The sequence below is a fragment of the Hylaeus anthracinus genome, unplaced genomic scaffold (genome assembly GCF_026225885.1).
Source record: "Hylaeus anthracinus isolate JK02 unplaced genomic scaffold, UHH_iyHylAnth1.0_haploid 11982, whole genome shotgun sequence".
NCBI lineage: Eukaryota > Metazoa > Arthropoda > Insecta > Hymenoptera > Colletidae > Hylaeus > Hylaeus anthracinus.
In genome coordinates, this window is record NW_026534330.1 from 1,149,029 (window position 1) to 1,172,742 (window position 23,714).

A 23,714-nucleotide genomic window follows, 5' to 3' on the forward strand; every position below is an offset into this window, starting at 1 on the left:
TTTAACGTTAACGAGGATAGAGGTAAATTTGATAATAGTTAAAGGCTTTCATTTCAAATTTTAATCAGCTGTGGATTATTGCAGGTGTTCGTAATGTTACGCATGTTTCCTATTGGTGGGTCAGTACTGGGACTAGCTACGCTGGCGTAGGTCGATGCCGTATGCGCTCAGTCAGTTGCGCGCCGGTCGGCTGTGTGGATGGGTTTGTGTGGATCGTTATCGGTGGTTTTTGGTGTACATTGACGGGTTTTTATGCAAGTACTGGGATAAAACGGTGTCGCAGGGTATCCTCACAAGAAGGTTAGTACACAATTTCCTTCAGTTTCATTTGGAAAACGAGAAAACAATCGTGTTTTACGATCGGTTGTCTCGTGATGGCTAACACTTGAGAGATAAAAATGGCGTGTGCCGCCTTTAGCTTCCTTGATTTCTCTCTGCTTTAAATCGTTATTCGACGTTTCTTCGCTATCACTTGTGACGGTGTTGAAATTACGATTGTGTTTCGAGTGTGCAAGATACCGTTTGTCATTTATCAGTATCGTTTTACCTCAACAATGATTTCGAATGAGTGCGGAATCGATTCTAACGATGAACCTGCCCACTGTGCGAACGAATGAATTAGCTTTTTCGTATCACCTTGTTGTGATACGATTGCTCAGACATTTTTTCGTCTAACCCGTACGACGTTAAATCCATATTTAACGCATTCTATCATTTTCATTTTCTTCCGCGGTTAAATCATCATCGCATATAAATACATATATATGTATTCATCGCGGTTATGCGTTCATTTATAGCACTTTAATTTCCGCTACATGGTGTCCCCTGAATGGTTTCGTTCACCTGTCAAGACGCCCTATCTGTTGCTGACCTAATTTCGCTTCCCACTGAAAATCTGTCAGGCATTGTGGTAACGTCGGAAGACCAGTACATTGAACGGTTCTTTTACTATGTAAATACTTTTACTACGACAAACAAATGTTTGTTAGTACTTGACAAATACATGACATTTGTCACGAAAAATGACTTGTACCGTAATAAGAATATCGGTACAGAAAGTTTTCCCGTATCTTGTTTTTCTCCTATTTTCATTGGAATTTTACGTTAAACGATTTTGTAGAAATATCATGTATATTTCTATTCGTTAGTTAGATAAGTCTATACAATGTAAATACGTATTGAATTACAATTTCTTGACTTTTGTTTTTACAACAATTTTCGAATGAAACATTTTTAGATGTTGAAAAAAAATGTCACACCAATAACGTACACCTATACATATACATTTTGAAAAATACCTACGCTATACAGACGCCAGCGTATAATCTTTACGTACATTTTTCTGGCGCTAAGTATGTTTTAATAATAACGATCTAGTCGCACTGTATATGTATTTAGATATTTAATTGGTGACGCTGTTAGAAATTGCGGTGCAAATGATTTCGTCACGGTACCGAAGTCACTGCTTAGTCATCGTCAAAAACTCTTGAATTGCTCACGAACTTGTAAATAAAGTACGGTATTTAGAGGAACCACTTATTCTTTTGTTCCGACTAAAAACAAAAAAGAAAACTATATCTATAGCGATTCGTACGTGTGTCATACAGTGCCAGTTTCGAAAGGGCCCAAGGCACAAAGGTTAAAATATTTGGATTCGTTAAAAAAACAAGCTGATCGTTTAACAAAGCTTTCTTCGATCAAGCAATTCTTTTCGTTACTAGTGTTGTGTTTACAGTTACGTCACCGTTGCCGAGCTTGGGCGTATGCGGATCTTTGGCATAAATTAATAAATTAGTGTCGTGCCGATCGCTTCTTCCGGATTACGTTTTTGGTCACGTCTGGCCTTTCAAATTGTACCAGAACAACTGTACTTGAAAATATTGCCCGTATTACACGAACCGCGTGCGCTTTAGTTTTCGTAGAATACGTAATTTTGAAACGATCATAGATAGTTATTTAGAAATGGACCCAGTAAATTATTTACAGGAACGACGCCGACGTTGCTATGAATATGAACATTCACTATAAATACAAGAAAAAGTAATGTTTGTGCAATTCAAGGAGAAATAAAATACAATCGTTGACCCTCGATAATTGTAACCTTGTACGGTATAGGTTCGTAGAGTCGCACTCTTGGCAGAGAATCTGTGAGCACGATTACACAGTACATGGGAAAATTACGTTGTAACGTTTACAATCGAGTTCATAAAATTGTAACTGGTTCGGAATTAATTTAATCGTTTGCGTAAGCCCATTCATCTCAGACTTGATTTTATTTCACCTAAGGAATAATAAAGGCTTCGTTTAACTTGTACGTTATCCCTTGACGTTCGTCGAATTGTAGGGAATTCGGATCCTCGTTTGTCGCGAACCAAACAACATTTCAGGATCAAACGATGCGTCTAGCGAACGCGTTGTCCAAGTAAATGAGGAGGTAACCAAGCTGCCGGTCGACGCCAGATTAGCGTAAATGCGGACGTGACGTAGTTTCGTGTACAGCGGCAAGTAGCCATACTCTATTCATGGAGTGCCACTTCCACAACCTTAATCGACGTTTTTTTTCGGCCTTCGTGCTCCAATCTCCACTTATATGTATATCATCTTTCATCGTATTATCGTTGCGTTTTACGAAAATACCTGTCGGCCGCGTTTATCCTTACCGTTTCAGTACGCGAGAATTAACTTGTGTGTTAGTCGTTAACATCAAAGATGGCACGAAGACGCAATCTGGGCTCCGGTAATATTTTCTGTGAGGATCATTCACAGCATTCGATTACGTAACTTGGATATTCTTTGGGTTAACGAGACGCAATAATTGATTGGTGTCATCTGTACTTCGTGGAAGATCGCTTTTATCGAAAAGTAAACACGATCGAAGCCTAATCTGTACCGAATCTGAAAAGTAACGTCGAGTATTTTTATCTTTTTCGTTTGCATCTACGAATCGGGCCAACATATTTTTTGCGAGATACGTAACAACTGCAAGAGTACGTACCTATTTTTCCAATTTTATTGTTGCACCAGACGTGTTACGCGACTGACTAGTCCCTGTTATCGATCGAATTAGCTTTCGCCATAGATTGAATCTGCTTTTCTGAATCCCCGCAAGTTGCAGGGTTTTGACCTTTCGTCGCCGCGTGCCGAGTCATCCTCGATAAATAGAAAACCACACCGTGCCAAGGAATTTCGGATGCATGCAATCATAATTTACCGCGGACCCTTTTCGGCCGGTTACGATTATCGACTGCTGGTAGAAACACAAACAAACGTTGCGTCGACAGACATTTTTAATACACAGTTAGTCGACGCACTTGTCGGTAAAATAGTTACTTACATTGGCGTTTAGCGCGTGTTTTGGTCTACGGAATAATTTATTTTACGCTCGGGAAGCGTCGAATAGTACGAAAATAGACATGACTTCCTACCAGCCGATGATATTAATACTATTTGATTGTACGACGAAGGAAACGACCTTCAGAGTATTTGTAAATATTACGAGGAAATTCATCACGCCTTAAGCTCTATTTTACTAATTATTTAGTTAGAATGATTAGCAGTACATGTAGACCTTACCACGTTGTTACCGCGTTTACTCAATTTTCTAGTAAATGCATCGCTACTCGCTAGCTACGCTCTTAACCTCATTAGCCGATGAACCCCTCTTCCGAAGCAAATAAAGTCGCATTGCTGACTGCATCCTTCGGATAGGGACGTTGAAAAGCAGGTCGCCGTATTTCCTCTTTCTTCTTCGACTGTCTCTAATTGTAAGTTTATCGTTTCATTATTTCAACTCTCCCTTCCCTAACACTAGCCTCTAGTCTTTGTGTCTCTGGGTGTTTCACAACTCGTAACGTCCTCCACCAATTTCTCTTCCAATTCATCCTCTTCCAAGCTATTGTTTTATCTTCTCTCCTATCGATCCTCCATTCATACGGCTAACGGCCTCTTTATGATAAACATTTTTCCGCCGGATAGTTACGCGAAAAGGCGTCTTTTCAGTATTCCAGACCAAAAGACTCCCTTACATTCGACACCGTCTACGATCACTGATCTTTTTTCGACATTGCGTTTTTAGTGTACCGCCCAGTGTATAATATACATATATTGTGAACATTGGCGCCACGGTGACTCCCGGTGGAAAATCAATATCCCGACGCTGTGTGTTCGTTCGTGGCGAGTTCATCTTACCTTCAGCGTTGCGGCATCTACAGAGCGCGGTCTTTTATACGGGATGAGAAACGGGTACACACACGAGCCGCTTCGAGTGCGACTTAATATGCACAGAGAACCGATTAAACGGCAAATTAACCCTAAACTCGACGCGGTACACAAAGGTCCGGTTGCTTGTTATAGTTCCCAGTGGAATTTCATCTTGGCCTCGCTGTTCATTTCCGCTCGAGTTTTGCTTTTCCTTCGGTTTCGTTGGCTGCTTCCTCGTTAGAATTCGCGAGCAAAAGGTCGCGTAGAATACGAGTCTGTTTTTTTTACTGTTTAGATAGAGGTGAACGTTTAAGGTCGCGAAAATATTCATCTATTGCTAATACGAAAGTTTCGGATAGATTGCGTAGACTAATTTTTATGACACGCAAACAAACGAATACAAAGTTGTTTGTCGGGATCGTTCGATTCGTCTTTGTGTCGAAAAGTCGACGAAAGTAAATGCAGAGCGTCGCGTCGGCGATCTCAACGATTTACTCATCGTAGTAAAATCAACCTTCCCCGATTATACGTGTCGTTCACCGTGTGATTCATTTTACCTCGCCCACTCGGCACGGGGCCACACTAATATTCCTACTCTTTTGCCTCTGGTTTCTCTCTTTCCCTCTCTGACAATTCTCATTAAGTATGTCGTTGCTTGCTTCTAATTGCTCTTAATGTACCGCTAGTGTCCAACAGACGCTCAAAAATGTCGTTCATTCCTGCGTAACTTTCTTTTCGTTCTCAGGGCTGTATCGAACGTTCGAGTCGGAGACGGGTACAATTTTATTCGAATAACATCAACGTATAGAGATTTTTATCTAGATGAGAATTTTGCTTACCTACTCCAGCGAGACTACTCTAGGAAATTGGGTCACCGGTGGATCTCGATCTCTTTCCGATAAACGTGCAATATCGCGCTGATCACCGACAGAGATAGATCTTGCGTGAAAGTATCGGTTCGTTTCGATAATCTGGCGAACGAAAGAAATCGTAGAACAGAATATATAAACGTAAAGCGACAAGAATTAGGCGGCAATAATTTATACGGAGGTGCATGAAATTTTACGATATTTCACGGCATCCGTGACCCCGTTGAAGAAACCCACTCGTCGAGCAAAGGTTAAATAACGTGCCCCAGGAAGAAACACCCGAGCGATTATTTTCTTCTCTCAGCCATCGGAGTACCTGCTTAGAGTAATTTTTCTAAATGCTAAGGTATCGGTGACGCCGATCTTTTCTTCTTTGCCTTTGCAAAGCTAGCGGTGAAATGTCACCGTCAAGCAACGTCGCTCATATCGACTTACTGTGGTTTTCCTTGAGTTTTTGCACGGCTACCTGCGCGAATACACAGAGGACGTGTCGAGTTGCCCCGCGGAACACTCGGTAAGACCATCGATTCAACGAACGAGTATTGTTGTTCACTGAAAACGACCGAGGAATCGAGCTAGCAAACAAATTAGGTAGAGTTCAATGTCAGAGATAAAGGAAACTGAGTATTTAAATATAGTAATCGGTAGTATCCTCCCTCGTTGATAATGGCAATTAAATATAAAATATAATGGTAATTGTTAAGCATAGAGCAACAGTTTTTCTGTAGCGTCCGAAATTACTTGATTAGTACATCGGGAAAGAACGTTCACCGTTGATTCGTTCGATCCCTGTTGCGACGCCATTGGTGCATATTTCGCACGTGTGACATCATTCGCGTGATGTAATCACTCGTCCAGGAGCTCCCACGCGGTTTGAGGACGTAACGCTAACGCGCGTTGTCAGACCAAACGCCCTGGAAACAAAATTGTACGTGCACTCGACAATAGCGATGTATCGTACGTACATTGCTCTCCTTAATATTCTCCTAAATGCTCGCGATATCCTACTTTCCGACACGCCCATGTCCTTCGGTTGCGCTCGGATAAAAGACACGGCTGACAATGAGTAAAGCGAATCGTCAAAGTTTCATCAAAATTTTGTAATTTGTTGTCTCCTGTTTAAACAAAGTTACTTTCCAACGAGTTCACCGTATCGTCGAGTGAAACGCACGGCTAGCGGTTAGGCCAGTGTACAAAGATCAAGCCATCTTCGTTTGCAATTCCGTGAATAGATTGTGTGTATTATTATTCGGAAAGCACGTTACGGTCTCGAATTAGTCATGTGTTTGTACCATTCAAGAATTGCACTTTCGTTCGACGTTGATCTTGAGACTCGGTAGTTAATTGTAAAACGCTGGCCCGATTGAAACTGTTATCTAACGCTCGACGTAAGATACATAAAATACATAAGAGAAAAGATAAGATTACTCTGCAATTGTTATCTTGGCGAAGGTTGAACGAAGTAGCAGAACGGATACTTGAGTGTGTTGCAAATGACAGGAAAAAAAAAAACGAAAAAAAAAAAAAGTAATCGCAGGTAAGATGCAAATATTCAAATATCGTTCTAGTTCTCGATTTGTAAATCGAGCAATTTTTACTCGACGCACTATTTATGTACTCATTTTATTCTGTTTCAGGAGCGCCCTTTCGCAGGGTAAGAAACAAGTGAGTTGTTGGTCCTATTGGCAAAATGACGACCGACATCTCGGTGGTGCGAGGGGTTTGGGACCCCACGTTACAACAAGAGATTGTCGATGAGTACGAATACGACGGGGGAAACTCGAGCTCGAGACTTTTCGAACGTTCACGGATCAAGGCGTTAGCTGGTATGCATCGCTACTCTTTTTTCCCCGATCCATTTAGTCCATTTGTCGGTAATCGGTAAGGCCGTCCATAGTGACTTTAGAAAAATATACATACATATAACACATAGCAGGGATATAACTGTAACAATTCTTTCTTAATTGCTTCGGAAACTAAACGATAGACCAACTATCGCCACATCCTTTGATACAGATACGCCTTTTGATAAGTCGATAGTTTTATATCTATGTTCTTTGAGGAAAGTTCTTAGTAACGATCGTTGTACCAATAAGAATGTATTTAACGGTTCGGCGGTGTTGCGTATTACAGTATAATACATATAAATAAGAAAAACTTGGATTTTTAAAGTGATAACATAAGATCAATTGAAAATGAACTGTGATAAGATTTTTTATAGATTGAGAGGTAAATGTATCGAAAAGTAATCGTAATCGCTGACAGAACGAAAATAAACGCAACTCAAACTATTTCTTATTATAAAGTGATTGAGATTTTTCTTGAACAGAGTCTAACCTATTTTTCATTGTTTCTCCCACGACCAGGTGAACGTGAATTGGTACAAAAAAAGACTTTCCAGAAATGGGTAAACTCCCATTTAGTTCGGTGTTCATGCCGAATCGGCGATTTGTACGTCGATCTCCGAGACGGGAAGATGCTTATAAAGCTGTTGGAAATTCTGTCCGGAGAACGCTTGCCGCGACCAACAAAAGGAAAAATGCGAATTCATTGTTTGGAAAACGTGGATAAAGCCCTGCAATTCTTGCGCGAGCAAAGGGTGCATCTGGAGAACATGGGATCTCACGACATAGTCGATGGAAATCCTCGTTTGAGCTTGGGTCTCATCTGGACCATTATTCTCCGTTTCCAAATTCAGGATATCACTATCGAGGAAACGGACAATCAGGAAACGAAATCGGCGAAAGACGCTTTGCTTCTTTGGTGCCAGATGAAGACAGCCGGGTACCACAACGTGAACGTACGGAACTTTACCACGTCCTGGCGCGATGGCTTGGCTTTCAACGCGATCATTCACAAACATCGTCCCGACTTGATTCAGTTCGACAAGCTCTCGAAATCGAACGCCATTTACAATTTGAACAACGCGTTCAACGTGGCCGAGGATAAGCTCGGTCTCACGAAACTTCTCGATGCCGAGGATATATTCGTCGATCATCCGGACGAGAAATCTATCATCACCTACGTGGTAACGTACTATCATTACTTCTCGAAAATGAAACAGGAAACTGTTCAAGGTAAAAGGATAGGCAAAGTAGTCGGCATCGCGATGGAGAACGACCGCATGATACACGAATACGAAAGCTTGACTAGCGACTTGTTGCGCTGGATCGAGGGCACTATAGAGGCTCTGGGCGACCGTAGATTCGCCAATTCGCTGGTCGGCGTTCAATCGCAGCTTTCACAGTTCTCGAATTATCGTACCGTGGAAAAGCCGCCCAAGTTCGTCGAGAAAGGTAATCTCGAGGTGCTACTGTTTACTCTGCAGTCCAAGATGCGAGCGAACAATCAAAAGCCGTATACACCGAAGGAGGGCAAGATGATCGCGGACATTAACAAAGCATGGGAGAGGCTGGAGAAGGCCGAGCACGAGCGAGAGTTGGCTCTGCGCGAGGAATTGATCCGTCAGGAGAAGTTGGAGCAATTGGCAGCGAGGTTCAATCGAAAAGCCAGCATGCGAGAGACTTGGCTGTCCGAGAATCAACGGTTGGTCTCGCAAGATAATTTCGGTTTCGATCTTGCTGCGGTCGAGGCCGCGGCCAAGAAACACGAAGCCATCGAAACCGACATCTTCGCGTACGAGGAACGAGTTCAAGCGGTGATGGCTGTTTCGCAAGAACTCGAAGCCGAAAACTATCACGATATCGAGCGTATCAACGCACGCAAGGATAACGTTCTGAGATTGTGGAATTATCTGATAGAATTGCTTCACGCTAGGAGAATGAGATTGGAATTGTCTTTGCAGTTGCAACAGAACTTCCAGGAGATGCTGTACATCCTTGACAGCATGGAAGAGATAAAGATACGCTTGCTAACCGATGATTACGGAAAGCACTTGATGGGCGTGGAAGATCTTCTACAGAAGCATTCTCTCGTGGAAGCTGACATCAACGTTTTAGGGGAAAGAGTGAAAGCTGTCGTTCAGCAGAGTCAAAGGTTTTTGGAACACGGGGAAGGTTATCGGCCGTGTGACCCAACCATCATCGTCGAGCGCGTGCAGCAACTCGAAGACGCGTATGCCGAACTGGTCCGTTTGGCCGTTGAACGTCGAGCTAGGTTGGAGGAGTCTCGTAAACTTTGGCAGTTCTACTGGGACATGGCAGACGAGGAGAATTGGATAAAGGAGAAAGAACAAATTGTATCGACGGGAGATATTGGCCACGATCTAACGACTATAAACTTATTGCTGTCGAAACATAAAGCTTTGGAAAACGAAATCCAATCGCACGAACCGCAATTGATGTCCGTGGCCGCTGTTGGAGACGAGCTGGTTCGCCAGCAACACTTTGGCTCTGACCGCATCCAAGAAAGACTTGAAGAGATTCTGGGAATGTGGAATCATCTTCTAGATTTGGCTGCGTTCAGAAGAAAGCGTTTGGAGGAAGCTGTCGACTACCATCAATTGTTCGCAGATGCCGATGACATCGATATTTGGATGCTGGATACCCTGCGACTGGTTTCATCGGAAGACGTCGGTAGAGACGAAGCCAATGTTCAGTCGTTGTTGAAGAAGCACAAAGACGTCACGGACGAGCTTAAGAACTATGCTACCACCATCGATCAGCTTCATCAACAAGCGTCGGGGCTTGGGGAGCAAGACGCCAAGTCATCGGAAGTACTGGAGAGACTCGCTTCCATAGACTCGCGATACAAAGAACTGATGGAGCTGGCCAAGCTGCGCAAGCAAAGACTGTTGGATGCGTTGTCTTTGTATAAGCTGTTTAGCGAATCAGACGGAGTCGAGCAATGGATTGGTGAGAAAAATCGTATGTTGGAAACGATGGTGCCTGCCAAGGACATCGAAGACGTCGAGATCATGAAGCATCGGTACAACGGCTTCGAGAAAGAAATGTACGCGAATGCCTCGCGAGTTGCCGTCGTGAATCAACTGGCGAGACAATTGTTGCACGTCGAACATCCAAATTCCGAGCAAATAGTCGCTCGTCAGAACGAGCTGAACCAGAAGTGGGCCGAATTAAGGGACAAGGCGGAGAATAAACGCGACGAGCTGAATTCCGCTCACGGTGTTCAGACTTTCCACATCGAATGTCGCGAAACTGTTTCCTGGATCGAAGACAAGAAACGTATCCTCCAGCAAACCGATAGTCTCGAGATGGACTTGACCGGTGTTATGACTCTGCAGCGTCGACTGAGCGGAATGGAACGCGACTTGGCAGCTATACAGGCTAAATTGGATGCTTTGGAAATGGAGGCTCAAAACATTCAGCAGCAAAACTTGGAAGATCCAGAGATGATTCGCGAGAGAATTACGCAGATCCATACGATTTGGGAGCAGTTAACTCAGATGTTGAAAGAACGCGATGCCAAGTTAGAGGAAGCGGGTGATTTGCACAGATTCTTGAGAGACCTCGATCACTTCCAGACCTGGCTGACCAAGACGCAAACAGACGTTGCCAGCGAAGACACACCGACCACCTTGGCCGATGCCGAGAAACTATTAACGCAGCATCAGAACATCAAGGAAGAAATCGACAACTACACCGATGATTATCAGAAGATGATGGAGTACGGCGAGAGGTTGACCAGCGAGGCGGGTGACGGTGATACACAGTACATGTTCCTGAGAGAAAGATTGAACGCTTTGAAAATGGGTTGGGAGGAATTGCATCAAATGTGGTACAATCGGCAAATCTTGTTGTCGAACTCGTTGAATCTACAGGTCTTCGATCGCGACGCTCGCCAGGCAGAGGTGCTTTTGTCTCAGCAAGAACACATTCTCGCCAAGGACGAAACGCCAACCAATTTCGAACAGGCGGAGCATATGATCAAGCGTCACGAGGCCTTTATGACGACGATGGATGCGAACGATGAGAAAATCAACTCTGTCGTGCAATTCGCCGGAAGACTTGTCGACGAGGGTCACTTCGCGGCAGACAAAGTCAAAAAGAAGGCAGAGAACATCAACGATCGTCGCCGTATCAATCGCGAGAAGGCCAATCAGTATATGGAGAAGCTGAAAGATCAATTGCAATTGCAAATGTTCTTGCAGGACTGCGAAGAATTGGGCGAGTGGGTGCAGGAGAAGCATATCACGGCCCAGGATGAAACTTATAGAAGCGCGAAAACCGTGCACAGTAAATGGACGAGACATCAAGCCTTCGAGGCGGAGATCGCGAGCAACAAGGACCGTCTGCAACAGTTGCAACAGGCCGCCGAAGAATTAATTAAACAGAAACCGGATTTGGCCGAGATCATCAAACCCAAGGTGGCCGAATTGGCCGATCAGTTCGAGGAACTTGAAACCACCACTCACGATAAAGGAGAACGTCTGTTCGATGCCAATCGGGAGGTTCTCATACACCAGACTTGCGACGACATCGATTCTTGGATGAACGAGCTGGAGAAACAGATCGAGAGTACCGACACTGGTTCCGACTTGGCATCTGTCAACATCTTGATGCAGAAACAACAAATGATCGAGACGCAAATGGCGGTAAAGGCGCGACAGGTGACAGAGCTCGATAAACAGGCAGAACATTTGCAACGTACCGTTCCCGATGATAAGATGGAAGAGATTAAATGCAAGAAGGAGAAGGTCGCGCAGAGATTCGCTCAATTGAAGGCGCCTCTGATCGATCGCCAGCGTCATCTCGAGAAGAAGAAGGAGGCGTTCCAATTTAGGCGCGACGTGGAGGATGAGAAACTCTGGATCGCTGAGAAGATGCCGCAGGCTACCAGTACGGAGTACGGGAACTCTTTGTTCAACGTGCATATGTTGAAAAAGAAGAACCAGTCTCTCCGCACGGAAATCGAGAATCACGAGCCTAGGATCAACTTGGTATGCAATAATGGACAGAAACTGATCGACGAGGAACACGAAGACAGCCCCGAGTTCCGAAAACTTATATCCGAGTTGACCGAAAAATGGAAGGAGTTGAAAGATGCCGTGGACGATAGAAACAAGCATCTGCTTCAAAACGAGAAGGCTCAGCAGTACTTCTTCGACGCAACCGAGGCCGAGTCCTGGATGAGCGAACAAGAACTGTACATGATGGTGGAAGATCGTGGCAAGGACGAAATTTCTGCTCAGAATCTGATGAAGAAACACGAATCGTTGGAGCACGCCGTTGAAGACTACGCGGAGACGATCCGTCAGCTGGGAGAAACGGCCAGGCAGCTTATCAACGATCAGCATCCTTTGGCTGATCAGATTGCCGTTAAACAGTCACAGGTGGATAAGTTGTACGCCGGATTGAAAGATCTGGCTGGCGAACGACGAGCCAAGTTGGACGAGGCGCTTCAGCTGTTCATGCTTAACAGAGAGGTGGATGATCTGGAACAATGGATCGCGGAGAGAGAATTGGTCGCGGGAAGCCACGAGTTGGGCCAGGATTATGATCACGTGACGCTCTTGTGGGAGAGATTCAAAGAGTTCGCTCGAGACACGGAAGCGATAGGCTCCGAGAGAGTTGCAGCGGTGAATGGCATCGCAGATTCGTTGATCGCAGCTGGCCATTCCGACGCAGCGACTATCGCCGAATGGAAGGATGGCTTGAACGAGGTCTGGCAAGACTTGCTCGAGCTGATCGAGACGCGTACGCAAATGCTGCAAGCTAGCCGCGAGCTGCACAAGTTCTTCCACGATTGTAAGGATGTGCTGGGCAGAATTCTGGAAAAACAAAACGCCATGTCCGACGATCTTGGTCGCGACGCTGGCTCTGTGTCTGCTCTTCAACGAAAGCACGGTAATTTCATGCAAGATCTGTCCACGCTGCAGAGTCAAGTATCGCAGATCCAGGAGGAATCTGCTAAGCTGCAAGCAAGCTACGCCGGCGACAAGGCCAGGGAGATAACAAACCGCGAGGGAGAAGTTGTGGCTTCGTGGAACAATCTCCAGTCGCTCTGCGACGAAAGAAGAGCGAAATTAGAGGACACCGGCGATCTATTCCGCTTCTTCAACATGGTCAGAACTCTAATGATCTGGATGGATGACGTCGTGCGTCAAATGAACACCTCTGAGAAGCCTCGTGACGTCGCTGGTGTCGAGCTTCTGATGAACAATCATCAGAGTTTGAAGGCTGAGATCGACGCCAGAGAGGACAACTTAATGGCGTGTATTAATCTAGGAAAGGACTTATTAGCTAGGAACCATTATGCCAGTACTCAAATCAAGGAAAAATTGGCAGCTCTCACTGATCATAGAAACGCATTGCTGCATAGATGGGAAGAACGTTGGGAGAACTTGCAGCTCAGTAAGTACACATGTATACAATTTTTCATGTATAATCCAGATATTACGAGTCTTGATAGTAATTATAATTTTTTCAACATTTAAGTTCTGGAAGTCTATCAATTCGCCAGGGATGCCGCGGTCGCTGAGGCATGGCTAATTGCTCAAGAACCATATCTTATGAGCCAAGAACTTGGTGTAAGCACAGATACTAACATTGCTACTTTTTCTAAATAGTCTCATCAATTATCGATTTAATTATTTCTGAATGTATTTTTTTCTATTATAAATGTAATTGTTACAGCACACGATCGATGAAGTTGAGAATCTAATTAAGAAACATGAAGCATTCGAAAAGTCGGCAGCTGCACAAGAGGAAAGGTTCAGTGCCTTGCATCGACTCACCACGGTTAGTAGTTTCCCCACTCCAAATTTTATTTTCATTCATTCGTTTAATTTGTGGGAACGCGGACATGTTATAGTTTGAGTTGAAAGAGTTGAAGAGAAGAGAACAGGAGCGGGAGGAAGAAGAGAAACGTAAGAAAGAAGAAGCAGCAGCAGCCGAGGCAGCTCGATTAGCTAAAGCAACGCCGGTAACTAGTCCAGATGAACCGCCCAGTGAAAGGTACACTATATTTCAGTATTTGTATCGTTGTTGCATACTAGTTTCTGAGGTGGAGAACATTTAACCAGTAAGCAAATTATAGTGTACTGGGTCCTAAAGTTAAATAATGAAAATTCGTCTAGTTACGATATAATAATGCATACAGCTTTATTTCAAACATAAAATAACAATAAAAATGTTATAGAGCCGAAGCTGATGGTGTAACTAGTGGAGAACGTCCTGCCGGCGAAGACGAATCACATGGTAAGTAAAATATGTATCATGTATCGCACAACGTATTAAAGGGCATTTTAAACAATACTTGGTTCAAAACGGTTACACCTTCAAAGGTTCTGTTTCCGTTGAAAGCTTTGGTTACAATGTTTTCTGGCAAGACAAATTTAACGTCCTTTGATAATAGTAATAATCCAGGAATGAAAATCACCGATTGCTTGATTGAACTACAAAAATGAATATGGATTTTTTTATATATACATATATTGTACTACTAATACAATGTGTACTTTACGGTTTCGCTTTTCACTTGTACACTTAACTCTCAGGCGACTGGTTTTACGAACTGGTTTGTTTTGAATAAGCATGAAATTGCTAACAGCACGTTTATTTTTGCCTTTTTCTCCAACCTTTTTTCGAAATTGACTCCGTTCCATCGACTATCCGTTTATTCCAATTGTAAATCCCTCCTAAATGCACCCTAAAATGCGGCACGGAATGCACAAACCACAGTGGCACATCGCAAGGCTTCTACACGTACACCACAGCCTCAAGATAAACCGAAGGAAGGTGAGTGTCCTGACGATATAAATATTGCCCTTCTTGAGACCGAAATTATTTTATGTTTGAATTTTTCTTTGAAAATCATACATTTGTTCTTCGCTATTCGAGAATCACCAAGCAGTGCATTATTTCTCAGACACTTGTGCATCGTTCAACACTTCATTTACCTTTTCTATAACTCATATTTATTTTATTTGATTTATTTATGACTGTCGAGTTCGAAGGGTTGAAAAATCATTTGGAGGATATTGAGAAATTTTTAGCAATAAAATGATGTAGCGTATACTAATTTTATTGTTCGTAATTACGTCACTCTATTAAATACCAGTGAATTTTTTATGTAAAATGATTTCGGTGCAACAATTTGTTGTTCAATCTTGTTTCCGTCCCTTTCGCAATAGCGTTACTTTCTTGTTCTATGAATGAAAATCTGGTATTTGATAACTGATTAAAGTTACATTTTACATATACATAGATCCTGTTACATTGTTCCTTTAAGCTGGTGATGGAACATAAGATTAAATCGTTTCATAATGGTGCATTTTACAGCAGACTTTTCGTCTTTTCTTTCGCATTAAAATTAATCTGTATTGTGTGACAAGTGTCGTTTTTGAAGTAAACGTATTTCGATTAAAATTTGTACACAATACGGGTTAAATCATAATTTTAGAAAAACTTTAACTCTTTCAGCATATCCCTAGGCCAACTGCACCTATCGCTATAATTATAACTATAATCGTTTATTTGCTTTTATTAACTCTTTATAACAGGTGACGGCGCCGTTCTAACCGAGCTACAGAACAAACATTTATTGAACCAGATTAAGTGAGATTTAAATTAAATATTGCATTTGTTAAATAGTAGTGTTTAATATGTATTATTCGATAATGAAATTTCACATTTTCTTCAAACGATGATTGCGATTCGCATAAGAAGAAACTAGTTTTTCATTTAAAAAAAAAAAAAGAAAAAAAAAGGTAAGCATAGAAAGAAACGTAGTATTTGATGGTGTTTACAATTTCGAACTATGCTTCTTTACGCGCGCATAACATTTCCTTATATAACAAATACTTTTGTAGCAAATTATTAATTTACTACGAAGTACTTCATCTGTCGCTTTTATTTCATCTGTTCTTTCATCGATATATTCTTGTAACCGTAATGTAGCAATCATTATATTAGTGATTCTGTACATTAGTTTTATCCCCTCAACTCGTAATATTTAATTCTAAAATACAGCATGATAAAATTGGTATGTGGTATATAGTGCATGCTCAGAAACCTGCACGTCTATCTATGCGAGGAGAAGCAACACCATCCGCTACTTCCTCACCCATGAAATCTGCACAAGGTCTATCCAGTCCAACAAGTAAGTTCACTTAAAGCATAACTAATCACATTATTCATCGTTCGAAAAGCAAAGAATTTCCCAAAGTTCCGTACATAAAGAATATATTTTCTTTAAAACTTGAGCGGGTAAATACAACAAGCTACAAATCGAATACTCGTGATTATGTAATGCTAAAATAATTTGGTTCTTTGTGGAAACTATCCACTCTTTCTCTTGGACCAGCTGGACACACGTGACCAAATTTGTCCGCGAAATGACAAGCTTCCAGGATTCGTAAAGTTTCGTCAACAGAACGTGCCAAACAATTTTCGCTGATCGCGACGTGTCGGATCAATTGATTTTTATCGATGAGAAACACTGCCTTTAGGGATATCCCTTCATCTTCGTTAAGTACCCCGTACATCTTTGATATCTTGTGATTTCGATCCGATAAAACGGCGATCTTCATATTGCCCAGACCACCCTGTTTTCGTGGAGTTACGATCCATGCTAGGTGTGAATACTCAGAATCCGTAGAAATTGCTACTATTTCACAATCTTTAATATTAACATTTGATATATTAATCGTTATGAACTTTGGTGAAAATTCCTGTAGGCGATAACTAAAAGAGAATAATTGACAAAGGTGTACTTGATTTTTGAAATTCTTCCAAACGATCGTTGTATAGTATGATTTCGGTGGGACAAATGAAAGTAAAATCGTACGGGTAGAAAAGTAGTACCAAATATTTTCCCTTGTAATCGTTCGATGATATAGTTTCCATTTTCATATCAATTATTGCGACACCTGACCAAGCCGGCGCAGGACTTACTGGTACAGGTACTAGTTGTAACTGTGGTTCTCGTGATGTTTGTGGCTGCTCCCCGCAACAGAAGTTTTCGCGTTCTAATATTTTTTTGCCAAAAGATTTGTCAAAAGTCGTCATGATTCTCTAATAAAAATCTCTTATAAAAAGTTACGTGTATTACGTGTCTATGTACAGACACGAACATTGCTGAATATCGATTCCATGAAAACAATTTTTCTTTATTTTTAACAAATTGTACAAGGATGAAAGCAGAGAATTGTCGCATGATCGTATTGCATGGTTATTTACTTGAAATTGGCATGATTCGGTAAATATGGTATCATATATGTACGTATGTTAGTAATGAACTCCTACCTCTGACCAATTCTACAAATTAGGCTCTCGATATAAAGAGTAAGTAGCTAATCATATCGTGTGTGTTACGTGTATCGTTGAAAGCTCCAAAAGGTGGAAGCGGTTCCGAGTCTGGTACTTTAAGACGTAAGGAACGTAGTCGCAGCAAGTCGCCATTCAGAAGTTTCCGCTGGAGAAAATCTGCCAAGTCGCCGAGTTTAGATCGCAGTGGCGTGAGTGACGATGAACGCAGCATTTCCGGTAAGCAGTTCTCATATGAACCATCCTATACGATTCCAACGTGATACCTACCATTTCATTTTCCTTAACGGAGATTTCAAGCGGTACAGTGATAAGAAGAAGCGATTTAATTTCTACGATCCAATGGAATTAATATCTATGTAAACTACTGTTTTATTTAAGAACACGTTAGCGATATATTAATTAGCTATTAAAGTAAGTTAACGAATCCTTTGTTACTTACATTAGATGTTCAAGGTTTTTGTGAAACCGAATCTTTTCCGACATCGAACAACAACTAATCCTTCTGTTTTCAGCCTTGTTGACGATACTGGCGTGTGCTATGAGAAATAAGATGTTGAGAACGTGGGTCATACCAATATTAACAGTAATGTCAAATTTTTGCTGCATCCTACTAATTGTATGCGATTAGAATTGAATCTGTTTAGAAATGGTGTTGCACCGTGAATGCGCGTGTATGTTTGGGTATTTAAATTGCATTTAGCATCGTCTAACATATTTGGGAGCTGTTTACCGGGATCATCTTCCTGCCTGAAATGAATTTTTCTGTAATAAATGTACGATTTATAGGAAATTAATTATGTTACATGTTTGCAGCCCTGTTGTGTATCCAAAGGAAACTGGATGCCGAGTGGAACGTAGATAATTCGGGTTTCTAATGACTTATCAAATAAATAAACTCATCGATTTGTTTGTATTTCTCAGTTGTTTTACGTTACATTACGATTTTCCAGAGCAACGAAGTCCTACCGATGACGAATTCGAAGGCGTATTGCAAAGAAAACACGAATGGGAGAGCACAACAAAGAAGGCGTCCAATCGGTCCTGGCACAAGGTGTACATGGTTGTTCGTGGCCAAAGTTTGTGCGTATATACGGACCAAAAATCGTACAAAGCAGCTCCTGATCAATCGTACAAGGGAGAAAGTCCTCTCGATCTGAGAGGTGCAACTATTACCGTAGCGAACGATTACACCAAGAAGAAACACGTCTTCCGAGTAAAGTAAGCTGTATAAAACTATTCTTACCAATTGTATAATAATGACGGTCAGTAGCCAAACACGTTCGCATTACGTGTATCGCAAAGTTCGTCAAGGTTATCGATACCAATGTGATTCTGCATCGCTTAATATTAAAATGAGGTAATACAACAATTCTAGTAATCTAATAAGATCTCAATTTAAGTAATGCATATATGTTTCAAAAATGACGATACAAAACAGTATTAAATTCTTGATACTTGGTCCTAAGTATCAAAAGTTTTCAAACGATCTATTTATTAAATGTTGCAGATCGCAAAGCGGATCCGACTTCCTGTTCCAGGCCAAAGACGATGCTGAGATGAACGAATGGGTTACAATGCTGAATCAAGCAGCACAGGGTGCATCAGGTGCAAGTACGTCCAGGGCACATACTTTGCCCGCGCCCACACAAGCCGAAACCAAGCGGCGTAGCTTCTTCACTCTCAAGAAAAAGTGAGTTTAGAGATAGGAGTTTCTGGAAAAGATTATTGTATCCCGCGTATGACATTACGTAACGCTTACATATCACGCGAAATTATGAGATTCATGGAAGTTCAAAGGAAACGACGGAGCATCTGTTGTCCACGTGCTTTGTCTAACATTTTTTTTTTTCGTCATTCACCTTGCGAATCGATAGACAATTTCATAAAATGTTTACAATTGTACATTTCGCTTTTTATATTTTCATCGTTGACGAATGTTAATTATATTTTATTTATTTACTCGACCGCCGTGTCGACCAATTGTTAAAGTAATTAATATTAACGTGTAATTATTAAATGCTCGTTCTAGAAGACCTTGTAAAACTATATTTACAGGGTAACGCTGTGTGTCGACTTGGATGTAACATTTTCCTATTTTTTTTTTTTTTTTATTATTATTATTATTATTATTCAGTGCTCTAATTTGATAGCCCCCTCTCGCCGTCTATATCTCTGAAAGCGAAGTAACGAAGTCCATTGTAGGTTTAAAAGTATAGGCATTAACGGATACTTTGCTTCTTTTCTTGAGTGTTATTGATCATCCTTATACGAGTGGCAGGTGATCACCTCGGAGCATCAGAATGAATGACAGTTGAAAAATTCGAGGTCTTCCCAGTCATTCCATTATACGATTAGCGCTGGCAGACATCCATTTCATTCGATCATATTGCATTTATCATATTTTAGAAAAGCCAAAAAGTAGAAAGTGAAACCAATGAACGTAAGAAAACAGTACACAATTGGAACAACATTTAGTGATTGGCGGTGAGTCGCACAACAAATCCTAGATCATTACCGTCGTACTATTGCACGATTAATTGATCATCGTTTTCCAGTTGATTTTCTCCTTTTGTTCCTTTTTATTCTTTTTTTTTTTTATTTTTTTATTTATATATTATGATTAGCATCTCGAGAAGTACAAGAGGAATGTTCTTCCAATTGTGAATGCGGAATGATTACCGAGGTTCTCTAAGTAAGAGAACGTGTATGTGCAGTGCTTACTGTGTTTCATATTCTAGAGGTTCCTTTAGTTTCTGTAAAACTTCGGAGTCGCTAATTACAGTCCTATTTCGTTATCCGTTTATAGATTTGGGACTAATTACTAATTTTTTGTTCTAGAACAATTGCTATCATAAATAAAATTATATATATATATATATATAGTAATTGAATGTTAAATTAAATGTTGCGATATTCTAAAATTCTAAAATTATACAGCAAAGTAGTGAAGTAAGACAGCAAAGTCCAAAAAAGATTCGTTGACCGTCAAAATAGTCTCAATTACATTAAATTCCGTGTCAGTCGTTCAACGAATAGCGAGATGGATGACTGTATTACCTAACAGATTGTTGTATTTTTAGCGACAAAACATTTCTAAGCATTTCTACAATTTACAAAAAAAATTCGTATCACTCAAATATATGAAACACGATCGTTTTAACGCGTCACGTTTATCCAACAGTTCAGTTCACAGGCGCTTCTTATTCGCATTCTTTTTCATTGCTTTCATAAAAACGTTTCTTTCGTTCGCATAGTATGATGTATTTATTATATGCGTAGACAGATTACAATAATTTGTATCGTTGCTGATTTATAATTGTGGCTATCCTTTTTATAATCGCTTATTCATTACATCATTAATTTTTTCACGCTTCTTTGCTGTCAGAGAACTTTCAGAGATCTTCCTTTGTAAAACGTAAACGTTGTTGCCATTTCTATTGGAGGTAAATTGTATATACACGCGGTACCCAACAGGTACCCAACAGGCGAGTTGATTCGTGCATATTACTTCAATTATTAAAATATATGTGTAGCATTCGTATGGCCGTCAGACTTTGTGTGATAGGATAACATTCATTAGTAGAATCAAAAGATATTTTGAGACGTAGTAATGTTTTCCTCGTATACAACGATGGTCCATTTCAACCTACCCATTTTATTGTCTTCACAATTGTACATTACATTTTAAGGATAACAAAATGGTAAGGATAAAAATGGACTGTACTGTGTTTTCTTGTGGAAATCCCACGCGACTCTCAATTGATACATAAATCATAAATTTTAAACTCCAGTATCACAGTGCGTTAAGGTTTTAATTTAACGTTTACTTTGTTTGCCAATTTTCAGCTAAACCGGAGCAGTGAAGTTCGGTATAAGCCGCTCAGCACAACACACGCGTTTAAAGAGAAATGTTTCGTCGCTCTGTGTGGTTAAAGCAACGCTAACATAACAAATTAGGTGACATACACACGGCCATGGTGTTTTACGAAATGAATTGAAGGACGACCTTTACTAAATGAGTCATTTAACGAAATGCCTACATCTCGACTACTATCAGCCACGGAATAATAGAATATTTAAACAGCTGTCCTGTATGTGTTAAATACTTCACGTGCGGTAGGCCATTCGAAGTCTAATTGCGTTTTTAGTTCTTCAAGGAATTTTTGGACACTTTGCAATATACCGCTAGTTGAGAAAGTGACACACATTCGATATGTCCCATGTTAGCGTGATCGAGCGTTTACTAACTTGGATGTCTCTACCATCATCAAAAAGTTTATCGTACATGTTATTATTTAATGTACTCTATCGTGAAACATCTTCTCAACCTATTTTTTCAAACGTGATATACTATTATTCGTAAAAGAAATAATATAAATTAATTTCATATGGTATTATCTTGTCTGTAATATCGCTTTACGTAAATTTTAATCGAAACAAAAAATGGTTTTTAAAGCTATTTTTTGATTGCTGCAAGAGTTCTATCAGCTAGTAAACATACCACTGTATGCTGAAAATGGTAGTATATTTACCGAATATTTAATTTGTACATCATGAGCAATTTTTAACGTATATATTGAACATACCCGTCGCACAATGAAGTTATTCGAGTAAACGAGTCTTTGTTTTTTACATGCTACATAACGCTTTTACTATATAACAGTGCCTTAACAGGACTGTATTTTCTGTCATATTAAATACTTATTGAGAGTCTTTGACAATGTTAGAGTAGTGAAAATATCTACACTGCACTATTTCGTATTCTGTATACAAAATTTGTAGCCAAGCTTTAAAAATTATATTCTGATCTGTATCCAGCAAAAGATTGTTTATAGAACTTACGCAGCAACCCGTTGTCTATTGTAGGCAAAAGTAACGTTTTTTGATTTATGATTTAACCCCTCTTAATTTTATTTCAGAAAAGGGTTCAGCCGACTTTTTAATTTTCTCACATTTCTTTCGCCTCTGTACTTCTTATTATATGATTTTGCGTTTTTCTGCAAACGATATGTTTGCGTTTCGATGACTGCCATATATTTTTAAGAAGCACACTAACTTGGGACATGATATATAAATATATAAATAAATATATAAATATTATATATATAAATATAAATTAGCTTTTAACAAATTGTTAAATATGCTGAGCCCTACGGGAATAACGCATTGGAGAATTATAAAGAATGGAACACTGTAATAATTCGAAAAATTTCCTCTTATAAAGATCCCAAATATCATGATTCTATGAAATTAAAGACAAGAAGAAGGGACGTTTAAGTGTTTTTTAAACTTCTCTGCGCGCAATGCAAGTTCTTATCAAGCGTGTGCTTACACTAAAATCACATTAATCGATGTTGATTCAAACTAAAAGTGTCCCGCTTGATTTCAACTGAATTATCGCGTTGTGACTTGTGCGATTGTTAACTTTCTTTATTTTTCGTTTTTAAATATTTATGACGTTCGTTTTGTTTCGTATAGCATGTAAGAATAAGATCAACGCGAAGTTTATGAAGGATCGTGCTCGAAACTTGTTCGGCACGGACTAACCATTGACTTTTAGAGAAAATTTATTTGTATTCTATCGTCTCATTTCAATGCGACTCGATCAACCTGATGTCGACTTGTTCCATATTTCGGAATGAACCTTTTTTTACTTATCGGTAACAACAATTTTCATAATGTTCCTCTGCATAGCACATGCCGAGAATGTGTTTCACGAAACGTTTCATGTTTTTTTTACCTACTGTACCATGCGCTTCACTGATTTGTACATACAATCACGGGTAACGCAATATGCTTAATATAAGGTTGAAAATGATGGTAATAACAGTCTAATCAAAATCAGCAACACTTTCGCTTTTTTCTAATTTAATGCATGTGCATTTAGTAGATATTTTTTAAATATTCAGAGTCGCATTGCTACACTACACACAACTTGATATTTCATAGCTATGTGTTTTATATATAAATATATGTATATATATATAAATAAATAAATATATATATATATTTATATATATATAAATATGAAACAATGAAGAACAGTAAATTATAAGAAATAAAAATTATTATAATAGATAATACATGATAATTGTAAAACTACCAGATTGTACTTCGTGTACAAATATCCCTCTTACCATAATTCCTAAGAATATTCTGTACAGGGTAATTAAAAAATGGAGCTACAAAATTATATCTCATCTTACCTTCAAATTGAAGGCTAGAATAATTTTACTTTTTTTTTATTTCTTTTGAGTTTGCCTGTACAAATTCAAATTTTGTTTATATGCTTATATATACATATATAATGTTAATAAAAACAAGGCAGAACCTTTGTAAAGTGGTTTTTATAAAGAAAAAAACAAAGATAGTGAAAGACATATAAGGAACAATGTCTACAGAAAATATTAATTTTTAATCATTTTAATTAGTAATGTTGAAGTTGAAGCTTACT

At 40.0% G+C, this 23,714-nt stretch overlaps 1 protein-coding gene across 5 annotated transcripts; it reads left to right on the forward strand.

Annotated features, from left to right (window-relative positions):
* The first annotated feature begins 145 nt into the window (after positions 1 to 145).
* On the forward strand, positions 146 to 23,245 carry LOC128885806 (spectrin beta chain). Of its 5 annotated transcripts, XM_054140102.1 has the most exons (13): positions 146 to 300; positions 6,707 to 6,895; positions 7,436 to 13,342; positions 13,427 to 13,518; positions 13,625 to 13,729; positions 13,803 to 13,945; positions 14,130 to 14,188; positions 14,672 to 14,728; positions 15,990 to 16,091; positions 17,321 to 17,476; positions 18,211 to 18,478; positions 18,768 to 18,950; positions 21,107 to 23,245. In XM_054140102.1, the coding sequence occupies exons 2-13, from the start codon at positions 6,760 to 6,762 to the stop codon at positions 21,108 to 21,110; spliced, it is 7,212 nt and encodes a 2,403-aa protein (XP_053996077.1). In that variant the 5' UTR covers positions 146 to 300; positions 6,707 to 6,759; the 3' UTR covers positions 21,111 to 23,245. The 5 variants fall into 5 exon arrangements, with proteins under 5 accessions (XP_053996077.1, XP_053996078.1, XP_053996080.1 ...); XM_054140103.1 differs by lacking the exon at positions 14,672 to 14,728; XM_054140105.1 differs by lacking the exons at positions 15,990 to 16,091; positions 17,321 to 17,476.
* Positions 23,246 to 23,714: the final 469 nt, after the last annotated feature.